Source organism: Engystomops pustulosus, chromosome 4, assembly GCF_040894005.1.
Source record: "Engystomops pustulosus chromosome 4, aEngPut4.maternal, whole genome shotgun sequence".
NCBI lineage: Eukaryota > Metazoa > Chordata > Amphibia > Anura > Leptodactylidae > Engystomops > Engystomops pustulosus.
In genome coordinates this window covers 75,237,561-75,260,622 of record NC_092414.1, presented here as the reverse complement: position 1 = coordinate 75,260,622, position 23,062 = coordinate 75,237,561, and the positions used below count along the sequence as shown (strand labels likewise).

At 41.1% G+C, this 23,062-nt stretch overlaps 1 protein-coding gene across 4 annotated transcripts in view; it reads left to right on the top strand.

Moving 5' to 3' along the window:
* APAF1 (apoptotic peptidase activating factor 1) overlaps positions 1 to 6,255 on the top strand; it is a 58,892-nt gene extending 52,637 nt beyond the window's left edge. For all 4 annotated transcript variants that reach the window (XM_072146328.1, XM_072146329.1, XM_072146326.1 and 1 more), the window contains 2 exons: positions 322 to 456; positions 2,442 to 6,255. In XM_072146328.1, coding sequence (XP_072002429.1) covers positions 322 to 456; positions 2,442 to 2,588 — 282 coding nt within the window. In that variant the 3' untranslated portion in view covers positions 2,589 to 6,255. The remainder of the gene's footprint in view (positions 1 to 321; positions 457 to 2,441) is intronic.
* Positions 6,256 to 23,062: the final 16,807 nt, after the last annotated feature.

Below are 23,062 nucleotides of genomic sequence, written 5' to 3'. Positions count from 1 at the left end.
AGGGAAAAAAACCCTCAATTGATGAATAAGATGCATAGCCACCTCTTCTTTCTGTTCTCTAATTGTGTCTGTGTAATTATAGCAGGCTGACTAAGATGCCAAATATATTTCCTGCCTTTTCTGATGCAAAATCTAATGTATGCATATACTAATATAAATTTACCATACATGACTGTTTCTTAACAAATACTGTATGCAAGGAGCTTATAGTTCTAGCCAAAGGACAAGTCAGAAGGCTTTGGGGTGGCTTCATGGAGGTTACTATTTAGTCTTGATAAAGACCTGAAGTATTGCTAAACATTTTGTATCTTCCTTTGGCAGATTTGGAGTGTGCAGAGTGGAGAACTTCTCAGACGATGCTCTGAGACTTCTGCTAATAAAATTTATGGCTGGGTGACGGATATTCACTTTGCTCCCGACAGTAAACTATTAGTAACCTCTGGAGCCCATGTCAAGGTAAAGTCGACACCCACTGATTCTTTTTCATTGTTCACGTATAAAAAGACTTAACAGATAATCTACTGTAAATTAAGGTATAAAGGGGATTATGTACTATGGGTTTAGTTACCTATACTAAACTAAGATGAAATACTGAAACATAAAAATAAGTGCTTTAAATCCAGCTTTTTAATAGCAGCTGGACTTCATTTGAACTGAAAAAATACTAGCATAGAAACACTTGACTGACACCCTTAAAGGAAATCTATCACAGGAACCTTATGCTTTACATTATGGCACATTATAGATGTCCTATTAATCCCCACTAATTGTACTCACTCAACAATTTTTTAAAGTGCCTCCTTTGGGGGCTAAGAAATAACATACAACATATGCCCTTCCCTGCTGTGTCTTTCAGGTATTAAAGAAGTATTATTGTTTTAGAAAATAAAGGTTTTTAATTGTATAATGAAACGTTATACAATTTCCCAATATACTTTCTGTGTCCGATCCCTGCTGTTTTCAAGATCTTTGCTTGCTGCAATTTAAAAGAAGCGTTCAATCTATTTTGGTAATATAATGAATAAACAGCTTCACAGAGTTGTATCCGTTGTAAACTAATTACCCAAGTGTCTATTGTATGAGTTTCATCCGTTTAAAGCAAGCAAAGGTTAGAACTCGGGAAGCAGAGCTCTTGAACTGAAATGAAAACTAAAATTAAATTAGAAAGCAAACACTTAAACGCTGAAAGGGCTGCTGATATATTTCATTGTAACCGTAACTGGTTGGCTATACTACACTGCCTTTTTTATTTCCAAATTAGAGAGGGAAGGGGCGATTAGGATGTGGAAAGGCGGCATAGGATTTAAAACATGATGAGTCTTCTCCCACCTGCAGAAACTTACTTCTCAGATGTTGCAGCATCTGAAAGAGTTAAAATACCGCGGTATATTATATATTGCAATTGTGCAGTGCCGTTGTTGTGTCACCACATGACCCAAAGGCATATCCAAGTCCCCATCTGGGACTAATGAAACAGTAAGACAAAAGTTCAATGAATTGTACAGCATGATATTCAGTCCCCACTGTAAAAGTTTTAAATTAAATAAATTGCTGATTTCTGTTAAACCTTATTGGCAAAAGAAATTAATAAAAAGCTATTTAAAAAAAAAAAAAAAAAGCTCCGATATGATACCAATATAAACCACAAATTTTCACCCAAAAATGTGCTAGAAAAAGTTTGTCAATAAATTCTGTTTACTCCAAATTTGAGAATTCAACACCAGCCACATGAAACCAGAATGCCTACAATTCGTATATGCTACACAAATATATAATCAAACGATACACATGATAAGTACAATAATAACATGTAAGTCACCAGGACCCAAAAACAACCAATAAAAACATGTAGTGATGGTCGATTCATGCACATGTAATGGTACAAGTAACTAGCCACTCAAGGTATGTATGCCAGACAGTCTCAAGTAAACAGTATGCTGCATATTTCACAGTCCTTCTGCTACTAACACATGCAGAGCTGCTACCTAAGGCTTCTTGAACACAAACATATGCTACCCCTGGAGCTGGCGTAGTATATAGCACTGCTCACCCCTTCCCGCTCCATAGGGAGATGTGCCGCTGGGCCGTTTTTACAGCAAAAGATGGCTTACGCTCTATCCTTTTTCCAGGGGCGGCACAGTACAGTGACACGTGTGCGCTCGCCATACCATGCCGTGCACAATGCACTCCCATGGCGGCCATATGCTAGCTGGTTCCTGTACAGCTAGCATACTGTAACGGCTGGTAGACTGCCTTTAAACCTAATGTGTCCCGTGGACAAAAAAAAAATGAATAGAAACCATATATAACTACAAGTCTACGGATAATGATGGCTAATGTGGCAAAGACACGGGTACATCTCTTGTATGTTTGTTGCATTGTAGACAATATTGTAAAAACAAATCAGCTGGAAAGCCTCACAAAGTCTTTTCTTTCCACAGTGGTGGGATGTGGACACTGGAACCTGCAAACGGACTTTCTACACGAATGGCACAAACTTGAAGTCGATACATCCGTGTTCTTCTTTTAGAACTTTTGTAACCATTGACAATCTTGGAATTCTGTATGTGCTTCAGCTGGTGGAGTGACAATGACTCTGCGGGCGTTAAATCTGCTGTTCCATTAGGCTCTTTTGATAATCTACCTTGTAGAACAGGATGCAAACTGAGAGAAAGCCAACAGGGATCTTATACACATCTTAGCTCAGCGCCGTTCTCGAATGTGACCCGCAGTGTTTTTTTTAATTGCCACTTGTCGGTAGGCGGGGCAGAATAACATTGCATTGAATGCCTTTTAATCACACTCTATTCCTTCTGCTGTCATCACTCTACTGTACTGTAAGTTATCTTAAAGTGACAGCGCCAATAGCAAGTGCAGAACCTCAGCAGTAGCCAGTGCGCTATGCCTACTGGGTAATCCATGTCTGCACTGCATGTGAATATCTTTTGCAAACATTTAGTGTATAAACTGTGAATTCCTTTCTGGGAACAAGAACATTTTTTCAAATGATAAATGCAGCAATATATAATTTGCCTTTTTTGTACAAAATTATAAGTTCAAAAATAACTCTAAAAATTATTCCAGAATGATTGGAGCTCTTATCAGGAACAAGGGGGGGGGGGGGTATTCGGTGAACTGTATACACAAACTACTTTACAATGTTATATGGAGCAATAACCATTCTGTGCATTGTATTTATAGTTTAAGGAAATAATTAGAATTGAATAGATGTTTCCCAGAGTACAGATCCCGGCTTCTAGTTTTACTTGTGTTTTTTCCTTGTGAATCTGGTTGTTGTTGGGGATGACTGATCAATATGACACATCACATCCTATGGAAATGAGAAGGAATGGGGTGGTAAAAATTGCTGTTATCTGATTATGTTGTCAGATTATTTATTTGTAACATCAGGGTCTTTGATATGACAAATATTTAGACCTCCCTTGCCTTTGAAAACGCACTGGTTTTATTACCTTTTTTTTTCTATTCTTTATATCTTTTATGCTCACATTCTTGCTGTTTGCAAGTCTACTACCCTCTTCTCTGCCTGCAGGCTCTAGGGCAGTGGTTCTCAACCTTTCTAATGCTGTGACCCCGCAATACAGTTCCTCATGTTGCGGTGACCCCAAACCATATGCAAGAATATTGTATTCGTGCCAAAAAATGTAATAAAATCGTGGTTACGATAGCTTTAGGCGACCCCTGTGTTTTGATCGTTCGACCCCCGCCGGGGTCGCGACCCACAGGTTGAGAACCACTGCTCTAGGGTATCTGCATTGGATTTCCCGAATAACAAATCCTCAATGTAATTCAGTAGCAGTGTAGTTTATGGGATTTTTGACAATCTCGTACACCTATTACAGAAAAAAATCTGCAGCTGTAATACTTTTCCACTGCACATTTTTGATCTGCAGTAAATAAGTAACATCTCACATTGCTGCAGATCATCAAAGGTTGAGGTTGCATTCACACGTGGCATTTACATTGCGTTTGGAAACACAACAGCCGTAGTGTGGTTTTCCGCACTATTAATAAATGGGGGTCATTGTGTTAACACAACATTTTGTACTTTACATGTTTGCTTTCCAATTGTTGCTTCTGAATGAGGTGTTTCAGTATGCAAAGGGCAGTTGTCATATTCGGAAAAAACTTGCAAGAAAAATATTGTTATATAATATTATGTAAGGATGAACAAAAAAATCACTAATTATTCAGACTTGAGCTGTCTGAAGTATGATTACGTATATGTACAAGGTTTCTACTGTCCATTATAGGTTATAAATGTGACCAATACCAAAAATAGTTCATATAGTGGAGCTTGTAATATACAGTATATACAGTATTGTCGGTGCTTTATGATGAGGTTTAGGTGAGAATGACGCTGTCCACTGTCAGTTTGCGGTTTTTCTTTTCTGTACTATACAATTATGTCCCTCTATCTTCATTATTAAATGTATAAAGTAGGTTACGATATGACTTGTTTCTGGGAAATGGATAGGGTCAGATACAGCATTTTATTTGGAAAGTATTTAAAATGAAAGCCTGATGTACACCATTGACTACCATGTAATGTGATGGATTTGAATAGTATATTAGAATAGCACCGTACAGTATAGCCCCCTTCCATCTGCTGTATAATAATAGCACTTGTCCTGAGCCTGTTTTCAGGCTGTTCACATACATGCTCATGTTAATAAGCATTTTCTGTTCCAATAAACATCACTTGAGCTGTGTGATTGATTTGTGGCTGCATACACAACAAGCAGCACTTCTCCTGCCAATTGTGCCAATCTGTTTGTAGTGTTTGATTTGATGCCGTTGTTTGGAGCTGTATGTAATCAGTAAAGTGATTGCATAACATGGATGGTGCCATGATGAATACCAAATAATCTGACCCCATCAATAGGTTTATTTAACACTATCTCAATGGGCAAGGGCACCTTCAGTTTTTGGAATTTTGTTTATGTTGTATATAATTACATATATTGGCCTTATTTTAGACAAGTTTTTGCCATTAAGTAAATCTACAACAGAATGCCTTGTACGAAGACAATAAGAAACAATGACTTTTAAGTAGTGTGGCAGCTGAGATCTTCTGGGTAAAGGTACATGAACAAAATAAATGAACCATTTTAAAGAATACAATTCTAAAATATCACTATGTGGCAGGAATAAATTGATTGTTATTGCCTTTTAACTATAGACAACCACAGGGAATCTAACTGTTTGGACTCCCAACAATTACAAGCACAAAGGTGCCTTGTATGAATGGTGCAGTGGTACAAGTGAGACCAACTAGATAATGGTCAATATTTATTATTAGTGAGGCTGTCTTCGCGCCAGAAGTGCATGAACTGAGTGCACCAGATCTGTGCATGGAGCAGCACAGACGAGCGCGGTCATTCACTCTGCTCATCCCAGGGAACAAAAAGGTGTTCTACAGAGGTATCTCGGATCCCCTGTTCTCGTGATCTGTGGGCCCCCCACGGATCAGCAAGGTAGCCCCTATACCTGTGGGAAAACCTCTGGTGTTCGCATAAAAACATGTTTGACCTGATGCTCCATACATTAGTGAAAAAGGGAACCGATGTTCTTGAGATTGGTGCTATGGGACCCCCGCAAATCACATTGTAAACCCCAAACTCGAGGAGGTTAACAATATAACTTGTGAGAAACCCTTTAACGGAGAATTAGTCACACATGCACATTGCTTTAGTCACTTGCTCAGGTTATTGTGATTTCTACACTTTTTCTTTGGAAGACACAAGTGTTATAAGTGCAGAAACCCCATCATAAAAATGATGCTGACAAATACTGATCATGTAACACATGCAGTTTGTGATTTGGTTGGGGGTACATGTGGATTGGCCTGCCGGATCTTAATTTTATATTCTGAAATGTATTTCTAATTCTAGATTATGGAAATAGCTGATGTAACTGCATAAGACACATCTGTGCAATTATCAAATGTCCAGACTTGACATCCAAAGTCAATTGAGATGGAACCTTCATTGTCTTAATTAAACAACTCAATGTTTTATAATGAAATGTTTTCATTGCATGTATTGATACACATTGTGTTCAGTGTTTTCTCAACGGATTTGTGTTCTTAATAATGCTGGATACAAAGATTTTTAGTTTCCTTTCTAAGAAAAGAGTTCACCTGCAATATTCAGCAAGGAAAATGTTGTCTATGCAAAACCTGCATACTTTTTTACACAATGAATTTGAAATAAATAAAATAGTAATAAAAAATATCTTGTGTATTTTTTTGTTGTCACCAAGTTGCTTTAGATCTTTGAACACTGCATATATACTCACAATATGTATGTAGTCTATACATGTACAATAATATATCCTAGAAAACTATGCAACTCCACTTCGATATTAACAATTATATTACATACATAATTATACAGTAAAAAAGAATCAAAAGTATCACATGGTATACATTATCTTACAATGGAAACCAAATTATTTATCACAATGTATCCCTATGCAGTGAGAGACATCACAGCCTTCTGTAAAGGGATATGTCAAAAGATCCTTTGGAGCTGTAAGTGTAAGTGTTCCAGCACCACAACAAGGAAAAGTATATTTAGATTTGGTCCCTAAAGGTTTTGTCCTGGAACCCCTACTGTTCTCCATCTACACCTCTGGCCTAGGACATCTTGGTCCCATAGCTTTTAAATACAATTCCTTTGCAGTTGACACACCAAGATCTATATTTCTGCTCCAGATAGCTTCTCTCTTCCAGAGTGTCTATCAGCCATATCCTCCTTCTTCTCTTCCAGTTTTCTAAAACGTAAGATGGACAAAACCTAACACATCCCTCCCTCCAGACCTAACCTTCTCAATTCATGGCTCCACACTATCTCCAGTCCCTAAAGTCCGCTGCCTTGGAGTCATCTTTGTCTATGCCTTATCCTTTATGCCTCTGTGAGAAAGTGAGGGTGGTTGTTTGGGAGAACCACTATACACTCACCGGCCACTTTATTAGGTACACCATGCTAGTAACGGGTTGGACCCCCTTTTGCCTTCAGAACTGCCTCAATTCATCGTGGCATAGATTCAACAAGGTGCTGGAAGCATTCCTCAGAGATTTTGGTCCATATTGACATGATGGCATCACACAGTTGCCGCAGATTTGGCGGCTGCACATCCATGATGCGAATCTCCCGTTCCACCACATCCCAAAGATGCTCTATTGGATTGAGATCTGGTGACTGTGGAGGCCATTTGAGTACAGTGATCTCATTGTCATGTTCAAGAAACCAGTCTGAGATGATTCCAGCTTTATGACATGGCGCATTATCCTGCTGAAAGTAGCCATCAGATGTTGGGTACATTGTGGTCATAAAGGGATGGACATGGTCAGCAACAATACTCAGGTAGGCTGTGGCGTTGCAATGATGCTCAATTGGTACCAAGGGGCCCAAAGAGTGCCAAGAAAATATTCCCCACACCATGACACCACCACCACCAGCCTGAACCGTTGATACAAGGCAGGATGGATCCATGCTTTCATGTTGTTGACGCCAAATTCTGACCCTACCATCCGAATGTCGCAGCAGAAATCGAGACTCATCAGACCAGGCAACATTTTTCCAGTCTTCTACTGTCCAATTTCGATGAGCTTGTGCAAATTGTAGCCTCAGTTTCCTGTTCTTAGCTGAAAGGAGTGGCACCCGGTGTGGTCTTCTGCTGCTGTAGCCCATCTGCCTCAAAGTTCGACGTACTGTGCGTTCAGAGATGCTCTTCGGTCTACCTTGGTTGTAACGGGTGGCGATTTGAGTCACTGTTGCCTTTCTATCAGCTCAAACCAGTCTGCCCACTCTCCTCTGACCTCTGGTATCAACAAGGCATTTCCGCCCACAGAACTGCCGCTCACTGGATGTTTTTTCTTTTTCTGACCATTCTCTGTAAACCCTAGAGATGGTTGTGCGTGAAAATCCCAGTAGATCAGCAGTTTCTGAAATACTCAGACCAGCCCTTCTGGCACTAACAACCATGCCACGTTCAAAGGCACTCAAATCGCCTTTCTTCCCCATACTGATGCTCGGTTTGAACTGCAGGAGATTGTCTTGACCATGTCTACATGCCTAAATGCACTGAGTTGCCGCCATTGGCTGATTAGAAATTAAGTGTTAACGAATCAGCACTGATTGGCTGATTAGAAATTAAGTGTTAACGAGCAGTTGGACAGGTGTACCTAATAAAGTGGCCGGTGAGTGTATGTCATACAGGCAGATGAAGGGTGCATTCTAAAAGACCTGTATTTGTCTGCAGTAATCCAAGGGTTAAGCAGGAGTAGTCAGCTTGATCTATATTGACCTAGCTAGCATAGTCACTTTTGGAGTAGCTAGAACTGAGGCTACAAGGTGCGGCTTCTGCACACCCCAGTAGCCTCCTTGATCCTCCTACCCAGATATCTCCAGCGTGCAGCTATGAGTAGCTGCGGCCCTTGTCCGCGAAGCCAGCATTCTGTGCATGCGCAGTAGCTTAGGCTTCGGACCCGAGCCAACGCAGCTGGCGGCCTGTGTTCTGCACATGAACAGAACGCCGGCTTCGCGGACGAGAAGCTGCGCGCTGAAAATATTTTGGTAGGAGGATCATGGAGGTCACTGGGGCGTGGAGTAGCCGTGCCGTGTACCCTCAGCTCCGGCTACTCCACGCCCCAGTAGCCTCTTTGGTAAATTAGCATATTACCACAATTAAAGATTAAAAAAGATAAAGGGGACTAAAGGATTAGTCCTAAAAAGGCTATCCTTACATACATAAGAGGCACCTATCACCGGATCTACCTTAACAGGTAGTTCGGTGGTGGTAGGTTTCCTTTAATGACCAGACTTGATTTTTCGAATCTGACATGTGTCGCAATAATTTGTTATAACTCCGGAAAGCTTTAACACATTGGGGGATATTTATCATACGCTGGCGCTCGTGCGCTAGGTTATGATCGCCCCGCCGCTGAAAATTCGCAGCCCAATACATTAAGAATGTTATGAGGCTCAGAATTTGGGTGGCATTTTTCAAATTTTTGGGAAAATCCCCAAAACTAATATTTAGATGGACCTCCTCAACTTCAAATTGACACCGAGAGGCCTAAATAATAGCTAGACTTGTAAATTACCCCATTATGGAAACTACACACCTCAATGTATGAAAAACCACTTTTAAGAAGTTTGTTAACTCTTTAGGTGTTTTATAGGGGTTAAAACAAAATGGAGGTGCAGTGTACAAATTGTAATATTTTTTGACAATACATTCATTTTAGGTGGTAAATTAAACATTTGTAATGGATAAAATGAAAAAGGGCTCCACAAAGTCTGATACCCAATTTCTCCCGAGTACACTGATACCCCATATGTGGTGGTAACCTGCTGTATGGGCGCACGGCCGGGCATAAAAGGGAAGGAGGCGCCATGCAGATCAGATTTGCTATGTCACATTGTACAGGCTATAATTTTTTTTGTTGTTTTATTGTGGACTTTTTGGTACATAATTTTGGGGCATCTATACCTAATTGGTGAGATTTTATTAACTCTTTGTTGGTGGAGGAAATGAAAATCATCAATTTTTAAGATCTTCTTTTGTAATTTTTTTTTGACCGTTTACCATACCGTAAAAATAGTATATTATTTTTATTCTATGGGTCTCCATGATTGCGAAAAGACCTTATTTATATCGTTTTTTTTTTTTTAATCCCATTTTACTGAATAAAAAGTAATTAGGCAAAAATGTAAATTTTAGCATAACTGACTTTCATATGCATAACTTTTTTATTTTTCGGCTTACAAATCTGGTTAGGGGTTTATTTTTTGCGAGAAGGATTGTTCTTTTTAGTGGTCTTATTTTAGAGTGCATAATTTTTTTAAATCACTTTTTAGAGCAGCTTTTTTTCGCAGCACTTTTGAGGATTTTTTTTTTACGGGGTTCATTTTGCAGGTCCAATAATGATTCTGTTTTATTATGCAGATTGTTACGGATGTAGCGACACCAAATATGTGGGGGTTTTGTGTATTTTATTTTGTTCATTTTAGCATCACCATCTTTTCATATGCATAACTCTTTTATTTTTTCGGGCTGACAAATCTGGTTAGGGGATTATTTTTTGTGAGAAGAGTTTTTCTTTTTAGTGGTCTTATTTTAGAGTGCGTAACATTTTTTTTGTCACTTTTTAGATAATTTTTAATTAATACCTTTAAAAAAAATTATCTTTTTTGGAACGTTTTTTGCATCACCTCCCCCCCCCCCCCCGTGCGTTTACCGTGCGGTCCAGTAACTATTCCGTTTTATTATACAGATTGTTACGGACGAGGCAATACCAAATATGTGGCAGTTTTTTGTGTGTTTGTGTTTTTTATACTTTATTAAGTGTTTTGTATGGGAAAATGTCATTTTAGGGGCTTATATTTTTATGTGTTTTTTTATTTATTCTAATGTGTATTGTTTAGGGATTTTACTTATACTTACTTGAACCAGTGATGCCCTGATCACTGGTTCAAGTCCAATACACTGCTCTACAATAGTTTTTCATTGTAGAGCAGTGTAAACTGTCTGAGCATGCAGAGCATGACTGGCAGGGACATCGGGCAGCCCCGAAGCACTAGGCAGACTTCGGGGCTGCCAAAAAGAGGATCGGATCCCCCGGTAAGCGGCACGGGGGATCCGATCCACAGCAGGAACACCTTTACACGCCGCAGTCATGCTTGACCGCGGCGTGTAAGGGGTTAACACCCGCGATCGGAGTCGGCTCCGATCGCGGGTGTTACAGCGCGATGTCAGCTGTGATAGACAGCCGCTGCTTCTGGTATCGGCTCCAGCCGGAGCCGGTCCCAGAAGCTGGACGTTACACTACGTCCCAGTGCTCTTAGCAGGAAAGGGTGTAGGGTGTTAACCCTTTCCGCTCTCTCTCCCTGGCTGTAGTATGCTATGTGTAGTATTTTCAAAGATCAAGCTGCAAGTCAAGGGTTTAAACCTCCCATCTCAGAGCTGTTTGACCAAACCCAGGGAAATTAGATGTGAGCTCATGCAGCCTCCATGGACATACACTGTTCAGTCTCCAATACAGATTTCTATGGTGGGAAGCAGCTTGATTTTTATTGTTTTTACAAACTAGGCTGAATTTGTTAATGTAGTATATTTTTTTTGCCACATTCCCTGCACACAATATAAAAAAATTATCTCAAATGACTTTAAGGATTCCTTTTTGGGCTGCTGTCTGCTGTCAGCAGGAAAACAAAACAGACATGTGTATAATGCCTTTATTTGAGGAGTCATGGGGCCATAATTGACCAACCATTAACTACATCATCACCATCTGATATTTCTTTTAATTCTTCAGAAGATTGTACTGAAGCAGATACCCTTTTCAAAAATATATTCTTGCGACATTATCGATACATTGTATTTTCTGTTCTATTTATAAAGATTACATTCATGTAGGTTATTTTGTTGCTCCAAGTTCTGAGCAGAGTGGGGGAGTCAGTTCTACACAGCTTTATGTACAGTACCAGAGTTAAGTTGCTATGGCAACAAATGTAATCTCCACAATCACAAAAGATCAGTAATATAAATAAATGGCAAGCTGATTCTAGCTGAATTTTATAATAAAAGATCTCCACATGACAACAGCAGTTAAATCTCATTCTGCCAAATATGACACAATGTCAAGTTTAGGCTCAAGCGTTAAGGTCGGGACCTCACTGAGACCCCCAACGATCAGCAAGTTAGGCCCTTTCCTATATAAGTCACTGGACAAGCCACAAAACTAAAAGCAGGTCCTATTCCTGATCGGACAGTGCCAAGTAGACGCCCCAAGTAATATTTCAAGTCAGATACTTGCCAAATGATTCTGAGCTTTTTTCTTTCTTTATTAGATCCATGAAGGTAAATTTACATACTAATGCAATCCACTGATATGATTCACAATTGAGGTTTTGGTCTAATCTCTAGACCCCACACATTGGGGGACATTTACTTACCCATCCCGACGCGATCCCCGAGGTGCGTTGTCCGACGAGGATTCGATCTTCCGCGATTCACGTAGCTCGTGCGCCTGATTTCCTGCATCTATCCCTTCCCCACTGAGGTCTTCCAGAGTTCACCATCTTCTTCCCGGTGCTTGTGACACAATTTGAATTTTGAGCCCCAAATGAGCCCCATTGAGTTGTCCGTTGGTTGATCTGATAATTGCCCATTGATGTGGGTCTGGGGATGCTGTTTTTCTTTAGAAGGAAGTCTTATAATAATAATATTTATTTTTATAGTGCCATCAAATTCCGGAGCACTTTACAAATTACAGGGGACATACACAAATATAATATTACATTACAGAGTACAAACATTCATATGGAACAATAGAAGCAAAGGCCCTGCTCACAAGAGCTTACAGTCTATGAGGATGAAGGGGGTGACACAAGAGGTATAAGAGCTTGTATAATGGTCCAGCCATTCTTTATAAGGGAACAGTATAAAATAATTTAATAAAAATTCTGCTGCTTGAACCAGTCATCAGACGCCATGTGATGTTCCTCCGAGAAAAGATATACAAATTAGATCTCTTTCCAAAGATGAGAGGAAAGCCTCTAGCCCCACCTTTTGGCTAATAGCAGTCCTAAACCAAATCTCATTCACCTGTTGTGACACAAATTTACATTATGTCTTGATCTGTGCCGTGGGTTACATGCTGCATGTCAATACAAGCTTTAAATTTTTTCAATGCAGAGGTCAAAAGCAGCAGTGAACCCATTCCACTTCCAACAGGGATTATGTTACATACAATCTGGGTTATGCTGTCTGCCGATATGATCATTGCTGGTTTTGGCTTTGAAAAACTCTGGGCCAGTGACACACTTTGCTGCAGTAAGAATCACTGGAGATATTCTGTGTCCCCTGGCCTTACCCCATAAGCCTCTGCAGGATTTACCTACTCTGCACTTGCTGATCTCAGTCTTTATTAATTATTGCATTACTTTTACTTAACACTAGGTGGCGCCAATACTCCCTGTTGCTATAGTGACAAAGATTGAAATGTAATTGTATCAATTAACAAAAACAGAAAAAAAAATATAATGTCAAATGTTTTGATCAAGGCAGATGACAGATGTCTTGGTAGGACAGATTATTTGTGGTTGACATATTTTACTTCTTTTATTATAGCTGCAAAAGCTAAAATGTCATTTTTTTATTGTAATATCCAATCCACATCCACTTGACTTGTCACATAATTATTTCCTCCTATTTATAACTTTGTAAGAAACATTCACCAAATAATTGAAAGTAATTCCCCAGAGGACATAATACAGCCCAATATTGTAAAAGTTATCTAAAATGCAAATGAAATTATTGAAAATTACACCTTTTCATTAAATGGTATTACACATCAGGGTTCTGCTGAAATATTGCACCTTCTTTAACATCCAGAAATATATTTTATAACAAATAGTTTGCAACAAATCAACAAAACAAATTCCATTTTGATCCATGTATGTAACTTAGACCAAGATAGGGAGCAAGGTGAAAGTGGGCCGTATCCAAGAGCATACCCATAGAGGGCCAATAGATCTATGTGCTATATGTGTCTATGGCGCTTTTAAAAAGGTGGTCTGGTCATACTTTGATACATTTTTAGTAAAACAATTACGAGAATATAGCTGAACCCTACATTGCTTCTATTATGTGGGACCTAAACTTCTCTTGACATGTTCTATTAGAGTAATACCGCGTTTCCCACAAATAAGACAGTGTCATATATTAATTTTTGCTCCTAAAGAAGCACTAGGTCTTATTTTCAGGGAATGTCTTATTTTTCCATGACCAAGAATTCACATAGTTCACTGTAGTCATGCCATTACCTACATCAGGATAATCCTCTAAATAGAGTCTTGTTTCCATCCACAACAATCTATGGCACAATCCGAATATTTATGAACAAAAAGATAATTTCTTTGTTTAAAGACCACTATAACTCTCCAAACTCCAAATTTTATCCTGAATGTCTTGTGGCTCCATTTCTGTTGAAATTATTGTCCAACAATTTCTCATTTCCTTAAAGGACATTTACCACCAGTATGAAAGACTGCATGCAAATGAACCCAAGGGAGCTCATTAACACCAATGGAGCCTGGAGCCCCTCAGGCTCATTTGCATACAGTCTTTCATCCTGCTGGTAGATGTCCTTTAAATGATCCCTTCTTGTCCAGGTAGCTGCTTGTAATGCATTTGCAATGTGACTGTCAGTGATTTTACACTGTGAATTTTTTACCCATGTCACAACCTCTTGCAATATCTAAATGGACTACTAATACCAAATGTATGGAGCCTGTTGCAGTGACTGCCGCTACGTTGAATTTTCAGGAGAGGCCTTATATTTCTAAACTTGAAAAAAATTGCACTAGGTCTTATTTTCATGGAAATGGGGTAGATATATTAGACACTTTGTAGTCAAATCATTAACGCTTGGAGGTTGACCCAGCCGCAACATTTTGTCCACTGGTATTATCCTTTGTTGGTCATAACGACAGATTCTGTGGACTTAACTCTGTAGAAGATGGTACTTTAATGTACTTGAATGTGTACTATGGGCATCATAACTTAAAGTCATTATAAAGCACAAATACTAAATAAAAATAAAAAGGATTATATACAGGCAGTTTGTTCTTAAGTTGAATTTGTATGTAAGTCGGAACTGTATATTTTATAAATTGTAACCAAAGCCAAAATATTTTTGGTCTCTGTGACAATTGGATTTTAAAAATGTTAGATTGTTACAAGAACCAGGATTAACAATAAATCTTAATTGCAGACACCTGTGATAACTGTTACAGCTGATCATTGTAGCCTAGGGCTAAAGTACAATAAATTACCAACATCCAGAGGTCCGTTTGTAACTAGGGGTCGTCTGTAAGTCGGGTGTTCTTAAGTAGGGGACTGCCTGTATTGCTGGAGAGATAAGGATGGTGATCTATGCTAGGATATAGGATAACAACAACCCATATACCCTCTAGTTGCCACCCCTGAATGCAGTAACACAACATTGTAAGGACAGAGTATTTTATACATTGGTTCATCCCTCTCTTCCTTGTTTTTGTTTGTGAGCTTAAGATATCACTGCACTATATAAACTCTACAGCGATCACACCAACAGTGTACGCCACAGCATGGAGACAGATTTCCATTGACTGGTTAAGAACTAAGACTAGTACAGTATTACCTAAGATGTTATCATCTAGTATGCTATATGCTAAAAATGTGCTTAAAAGCTATTAAAAAATTGTAAAATAAAAATGTACATTCTGCATACTTGAAGCTGGTGGCTAGTTATCTAGTTAGACAATTATCTGATACATTAAACGGTAATGAGTGGAATGGTGTTCAGTGAAGTGTGAAATGAATAAGGTACTTGGTCATATTCTCAAGGGCATGGCCATTGCAGCTACAGTTCTTAGTCACCAAGTCTATCAGCATGACAAAATATGTGATAATACTAGAATACATGGAACCACTCAATGTGGGAGAACTTCTAAGACCAGGCTCTCACATGGCATATTGATTATTTTTGCATTAGATGTTTAATTAATGGGTCCTTCTCCTCTACTAAGGGCATATTTAAAGGTTATAGGTGGCAACACATACACACTTGTTCATGATTCAAGTCAATAGCAAGATCTTCTTGGTCCATGTTACATCTGTGACATCGTCTTCCTCGTACTATCAGGCTAAGGAGACGCTGAATTTCTATCTGGTTCACTTCAGTCAGCAGTCTGAACAGTGCTCTAGTGGATGGACTGCTGATTGAGTCTGTCATGCCCGGCTCTCTGCAAGCTGTGTGCTGAACTGGCAAGGGTTACAATATTCTGACCCCCAAAGCTCTGCCCCTTCCACCTGGGGCAGAGTTTCTACTCACGTACAGTAAATATTCTGTGTGTGCAATACTCAATGGTGGTTAAAGACTTCTTCGCTAGCTCTATTGTTAATGCTACCGATTTATTATTTTTATACTTCTGGTTTCGTTCTATTACTGTTTTCTGTAGCTATTATCTTGTGCCTTGTTACCGATCTCTGTTATGACCCAGATTAATGACCTTCCTTTTGTGTTTTCTTGTTTGCCTTGTATCATGTCCACACTTTGGCAAAGGGAAGGACCATCTTCATGGTCGTCCCATATTGCCTAAGATACGTTGAGACAAAGAGGCAGGGCTGTTGGAAGGGCTGGGGTTTTAGGGTTCACCGTTTTGTTTTTTGTCCCTGAATCTAGTGTCCCCCTTAGTTCAAAGTCAGGGTTAGGACAAGGTACAGACCATTTCAGATACCACATAAATTCTGTTGATCTGTAGCCACTATTTATGCCACTTTATGGTGTGTAGGAGTAAATATCTCAATAATATGAATCTGGCTAGAATTGCCCTGTAGCCAGCGGCTGTTCAAGCTTAAAGGAAACCTACCAGTTGCTGTTTTAACACTGTTTAAACTTTAGAGCAGAAGAGGCTTCGGCGCTGCGCGCGACCGTGCGCGCGCAACGTCTCCGGCATTTCCTATGTAGGCGCGCGCACGATCGTGCGCACGCAGCACCGAAGCCTCTTCTGCTCTAAAGTTTAAACAGTGTTAAAACCCCGATACCGCGGTTTTAACACTAACGAAACTAAGCACCGGCACCAGCTCACCCTGAGCTGGTGCTCGGTACTTACTGCTTACCCCTGCCATTCTAACTGGTAGGTTTCCTTTAAATGGTCTCTGGTAATAGTGAGTGCACAGGTGCAGGGCAGGAGCACTCTGCATCTGCCTTCTCCACCACCAACGCCACCAGCCATGCCCCCCCTTCACACCCTTCTATGCTCACTTGGGGTGGCAGTATAGTAAATGGGAAAATAAACTGCCAGGCATAACAATTATTTCAGGGTTTGTACGCCAGAAAACTCAAACAGGTTTGCTACAAGGTTATAGCAAATGACTTGGGATTGCCATCACTTCATTATTCTGAATAAAAGGACCACTGAATAAGTGTAGCACAATGCTCCTTGCCCATCAAAACAAGCTTCAATTCCTTTGAATAAAAAAAGTAATGGGGCGCAATGCTAATTCAAAACCACAAGGGGGTCCCAGAGGTCAGACCACTTCTTATGATAAAGTAACAGGGTATCAGGTGATCAGCCATTAGAGAAAAGAGACATTGAAGGTAGACTACCTGGACCTTGCCTTCAAAGTGAATATAAATTACCATGAGAAATCTAACATTAGAATTAGATCTGGTGGTAGATTCCCCCTGCCTGCATCTGCCCTAATCTTTAGTTTAATAATCCTGGAACCTAACCTAACTTGTTAAAAACTTTATTTTAGTAATATGTAAATTAACAAATTAGTTTAGGTTCCAGGATTATTAAATTACAGATTAGCGCAGAGGCAGGCAGGAGGAATCTACCAACAGATATAATAATAATGATGATAATCTACTTCTTCTTCTTATAATACTAATAATAATCCACTTCTTATGGTAAATTCCTCATGGCAGGTTTCCTTTAAATCCATAATGTTGAATTACTGCATCAGGAACGGTAAGAGGCAGATAGTAAGCTTTTTTTCACGCAGATTTAAATGGAGCAATAAATGCATTGTATAATAAAATCAGAGCTATTGGATTATGGGTCCAATAGCAAATCTATAGGAATAGCATTTTCAGACCCACACAGATGAATGAGGGACATTTTTTTTCTAGACAAAACCGCTGAATATAAAGCTTTGGTTGTCATAGTGTTCAAAGAAGGCAAGCAAGTTACAGAAGAGCATAAATCTACTGGAGCTGTGCACAATAATCTCAAGGATCATTTATGAACTTTGGACTATGATAAGGACTATTCACAAGAAAACAAATAAAAAGTGGGTGTGAAGTAATTACAGAATAAAACAATTAAGACAGTTCTGATGAAGAAGATAGTGATTGAAAAAAATAGCATTTCACGACAAAGGCATCCCCTGAAACAATGACACATGAAGCCGTTTGCCAGGCCATACAATAAGGATAAGGCTCAGTTCAGACTTATTCTTCCGTATACATTGGAACAATTCCTGACCGATACCTACACCAGTATAAGCATGTTGTGGAGTATGCCGTCTTACTCAGCTTTGTATCAGGAATAGTAAACCAAAACCAGGTTTGGTTCTAACAGAGAATCTGTAGATTGCATTGCATAATCCATTTCTGATTTGGGCTTCCAGATACAGAATGCTGACCTGCATACTAATAATGATCTGGCCTTAAACATAGTGACAGTCACACAGGGGCACCGAGACATGAGGGCTGCTCAAGACAGCAAGTACCGTGCTTCCCCATCTCTGTTGGTCCCAAATTTGGAATATCCGCTTACTTGTAGAACTGTCACTATAAGCAGTCCACGGGTTACATACAAGATAGGTTCCATAAGTTTGTTCTTAACTTGAATTTGTATGTACCGTATATACTGGAGCATAAGCCGAGTTTTTCAGCACAAAATTTGTGCTGAAAAATCCTTACTTGGCTTATACTTGATTGTATTAAAAAAATGAACACTGTACTTAACTTTCCGATGTCACCCGAAGGTCCTCTTCTACTTCTAATGCCTCCTTGGGTCCTTCGGGTTCTTCTGCTCCTCTTCAGGTTCCCTCGGGATGCTGGCGAAGAGGAGCCTAAGGACCCAAGGAGGCACTGAAACATTGGAAGCAGAAGAGGACCTAAGGGGATGTCGGAAAGGTGAGTATAGTGTTAATTTTTTTTTACTACAGGGGGGCAGGCAGGCTATATACTATGGGACTTGCAGGATATACTGTATGGGGCTGGCAGGCTTTATACTACAGGGGGGCTGGCTGGCTATAAACTATGTGACTCGCAGGATATACTGTATGGGGCTGGCAGGCTTTATACTACAGGGGGGCTGGCTGGCTATATACTGGGAGGCTGGGACCTTTGCATTTCCAACACTCGGCTTATACTCGAGTCAACAGGTTTTCCCAAATTTTGGTGTTAAAATTAGGTACCTCAGCTTATACTCGAGTATATACCGCAAGTCAAAACTATAAATTTTATAATTGTGGTTCCAGATAAAAAATTTTGTTGCCTCAGTGACAATTGGAGTTTCAAAATTTTTTTGTTGTAATGGGACCAAGGATTATCAATAAATCTTCATTACAGACACCTTACAGCTGATCATTGCAATCTGGCACTAGAGTAAAGCATCCGGTGAGCTTCAGCAGAGGTCACAGTGGGCAGAGAGGTCGTCTGAAGTCGGGTGTCCTAAAATAGGGGACCACCTGTACTTCCTTACTCTTTTTTATCATGTATTTGGACTTTAGATGCATTTGAATTTTTCAGGAGTGTGACAATTGCGGTCACAGGGGAAGAAGCTGGGCCCCGACAGGATCTTACCATTCAGTTGTGGCAGAGGAGCAAGGGACCGCATCTGACCTGGCGTTGGCATACGCATCACCACATCTCTGTAGGGGTAAGAAGAAAGTGTGAGGAAAAGGGTAAAAGTGTTTTATCTTTCCTAGGGGGCACTGTTTATACTGGCAAATGGGGGACTGAGGCTATTGTGGGGGCCACAAAAAAAATGAAATCTAAACAATTGCACTACATAGCACTGAAATGTTGGGGGAGTGGGGTTCAATGCTTTTTGGGTATAAGGAGAGGGGGCTCGTTAGGAATTTTGCATCGGGGCCCAGAGGACTCTAGTTAGACCACTGTATTCTCTACATAACACTCGGCAAATAGGAGTAAAATAATCCACCTGTGAGGCATGGGAGTAGTGACAATCGGTTCTCTACATGTGAATTGGGTTGTTTCTTCGGAACACGCAGGAATTTCTGCATGAACATATGATAAATAATAAGTGGTATACATGAGACACACTCCCCAGCATTGTCCCGCACACTACAATAGTCTATGACAGGGAGTGTAGAGGAGAATGCTGAGCTCCGGGCTGTGAGGAAGTCTCCTGTTATTATTGTGACAAGATGTAATCTGCGGCTCGCACACACATGGTACACACTGGAGTTTGGCTGCCGCTCAGCAGCTGCACAGGGACGTGTGTAACCTCTGCTCTCAGAGCCAAGTGCGCGGGAAGTCAGCGCCATGTATGGGCTGCGGAAGTCCTGTCCATGGCGGCCAGGAAGCGCCCTATATGGAGAGGGGCTGGAGGTTCCTGTCTGGAATGAGGGAGGGACGTTTCCGCTTGGCTTTTGGCTCGGGGTGAACGGGATCGGATGACAGTCATGTCAGGCACCAGAACGGTTAATGAAGGCGCCTCTGACCGCAGGGAGAGGTGTCAGAACATGACAAATGCCCGCGCTGTTACCGTGCGTTTCCCAGTGCGGTTATTCTGTGTATATGCTCGTCCTGCCAGGGATTAGGGTTAGCAGACGTTTACCTGCAGGCACTAGCTAGGTGAATTATGACTGACAGTAAGTTATGGAGAATATTGCTGTGCCGGGGGGAGTGATGCTAACAGCTAGCAGTGTTCCTCAATCCCCCTCCCTCTCATACTGACCCTTAAACCCCAGCTCACCTCTGAGCTCAGGGTCATGCTCCCTATCAATAGAGTCTGCTTAGAGGGGCTTCTGGCACGCGCCAGACACGCCGAGGGGATGATATAGAGCAGTGTGCACAGTCCCTGCAGTCATCTCTGAGTATATGGATTGGTTAGTTCAGAAGATGCCCTCCTCCATCAGTATGGAGGGAACACAGCACTGGGATACAAAGCAGTGGGACCCCCTCCTACAACTACCAGAACTCCCAACCACCCCAAATTTAGGATTCTGGGTGGCAGGAGGTATGTCCTTGTGCTCTCCTGAGAAAATGGGGGAAAGGTAAGTATCTGTTTTTTAGTCATACAGCAAAAAGTAAATGGCTTGGCTACAGAAAGGGCATCGTCAGCTTTACAGTCTCAACCATGGTGGCCAGGGAGGACAATGTGGGAACTGGTACAAAAAGTGTACCTCCCATAGGCAGTCAAAGGCTTCTCCTTTCATAGCATGCATACAATGATTTGTGCGAGGTTGGCATGGGGCAGTGGATAAGATCCCATGCCAATCGTGGCCCAAGTGTGGCTGTGCATTGTACCACTATGGCCTTCCGCCATCATCCCATACCGCACAGTCCCTTCTATTCTAATACAATTCAAATATTTATGTTATGTTTTTTCCTTTGGGAAAGCATTTGTCACCTGAAATTCAAAATATACAGCAGTTGCCGAAAAAGCAGAAGCAACAAATAGACCAGAAGACTCCAGAGAGTCCAAGAAGTACTTGTTTGGGTAAAGCACTATCCTCAGAGAGGAGCCTCAGATAGTCTTTGAGGTTTTTTTGTTATCCCCTACATTTTTTAATTTGTTACATTTTTCAGTCTAAGGTCTAAAGATACCTGCAGGAAATAGGATAGAAAGATGGAGATGAGCCAGATGAGAGATAATGACATCCATGAGATGCATATTACACATGACATTTTCAGCTCTACTATTACGGGCATAACATACACAGCTCTCCTATATCTCACCTATAACACATACTGTCAGATCTCCTGTGCCTTCCCCCAGATAAAGATCATATCTGTCTGTAGCTTTACTCTCCTTTGGAGCTGCCAGCAGGAAGTCAGTGTGTGTGTGTTTCAGCGTGAGCTCGTCCTGGAATGCCGGGGCTAGAGTGCAGGGAGCAACTCAGCTCCACAGTGTCAGACAAGATGGCTCGTCCTGGAATGCCGGGGCTAGAGTGCAGGGAGCAACTCAGCTCCACAGTGTCAGACAAGATGGCTCGTCCTGGAATGCCGGGGCTAGAGTACAGGGAGCAACTCAGCTCCACAGTGTCAGACAAGATGGCTCGTCTTGGAATGCCGGGGCTAGAGTACAGGGAGCAACTCAGCTCCACAGTGTCAGACAAGATGGCTCGTCTTGGAATGCCGGGGCTAGAGTGCAGGGAGCAACTCAGCTCCACAGTGTCAGACAAGATGGCTCGTCCTGGAATGCCGGGGCTAGAGTACAGGGAGCAACTCAGCTCCACAGTGTCAGACAAGATGGCTCGTGCTGGAATGCCGGGGCTAGAGTGCAGGGAGCAACTCAGCTCCACAGTGTCAGACAAGATGGCTCGTTCTGGAATGCCGGGGCTAGAGTGCAGGGAGCAACTCAGCTCCACAGTGTCAGACAAGATGGCTCGTCCTGGAATGCCGGGGCTAGAGTACAGGGAGCAACTCAGCTCCACAGTGTCAGACAAGATGGCTCGTCCTGGAATGCCAGGGCTAGAGTGCAGGGAGCAACTCGGCTCCACAGTGTCAGACAAGATGGCTCGTCCTGGAATGCCGGGGCTAGAGTGCAGGGAGCAACTCAGCTCCACAGTGTCAGACAAGATGGCTCGTCCTGGAATGCCGGGGCTAGAGTGCAGGGAGCAACTCAGCTCCACAGTGTCAGACAAGATGGCTCGTCCTGGAATGCCGGGGCTAGAGTGCAGGGAGCAACTCAGCTCCAAGAAGATCCAGGGGCAACTGAAATTGTGTACACCAGGACTGATAGAGACACGTTGGACTTCTATCTGTGAAATGCTGTATTTTTGTTAATAACGGTGAATTAGAAAATGTGTTATTTTTTTTTTATCCTGAGTACATTTAAGAAACTTGTCTTTGTGGGAATACCACTTTAATGATAGAAAATAGTACTTACAGTCTTACATGCTCTTTGCTCTAGGTAAAAGGGCAGGATGGGGTACTTTGTTGGATAAGTCAAAATCCACAAATTCCATCTCCCTCCTATACATGCTGATTTTGATCTTTTCCTTGGTTGCTCTTTGAATGGTTTGTGTTATGTGGATACTTGCCTCCCAATGGGCTGTTCAGTTTCCTGTAGTTTCTTTAAGGTTTTTAGTCCATGCCTATAGTGGAAGGTAGGTTATGAGACTACTGTCATATTCATTAACCGCTACTGATATTTTGGAGAGTTCCATTACCTGTGAGTTTTTGTTAGCGTATTTTCATTTTTACATGTCCATGTCTGGAATTAACAAGGCTTCATAATCGCATTAGACTGACAAATGAGTTGAAAGATGATAT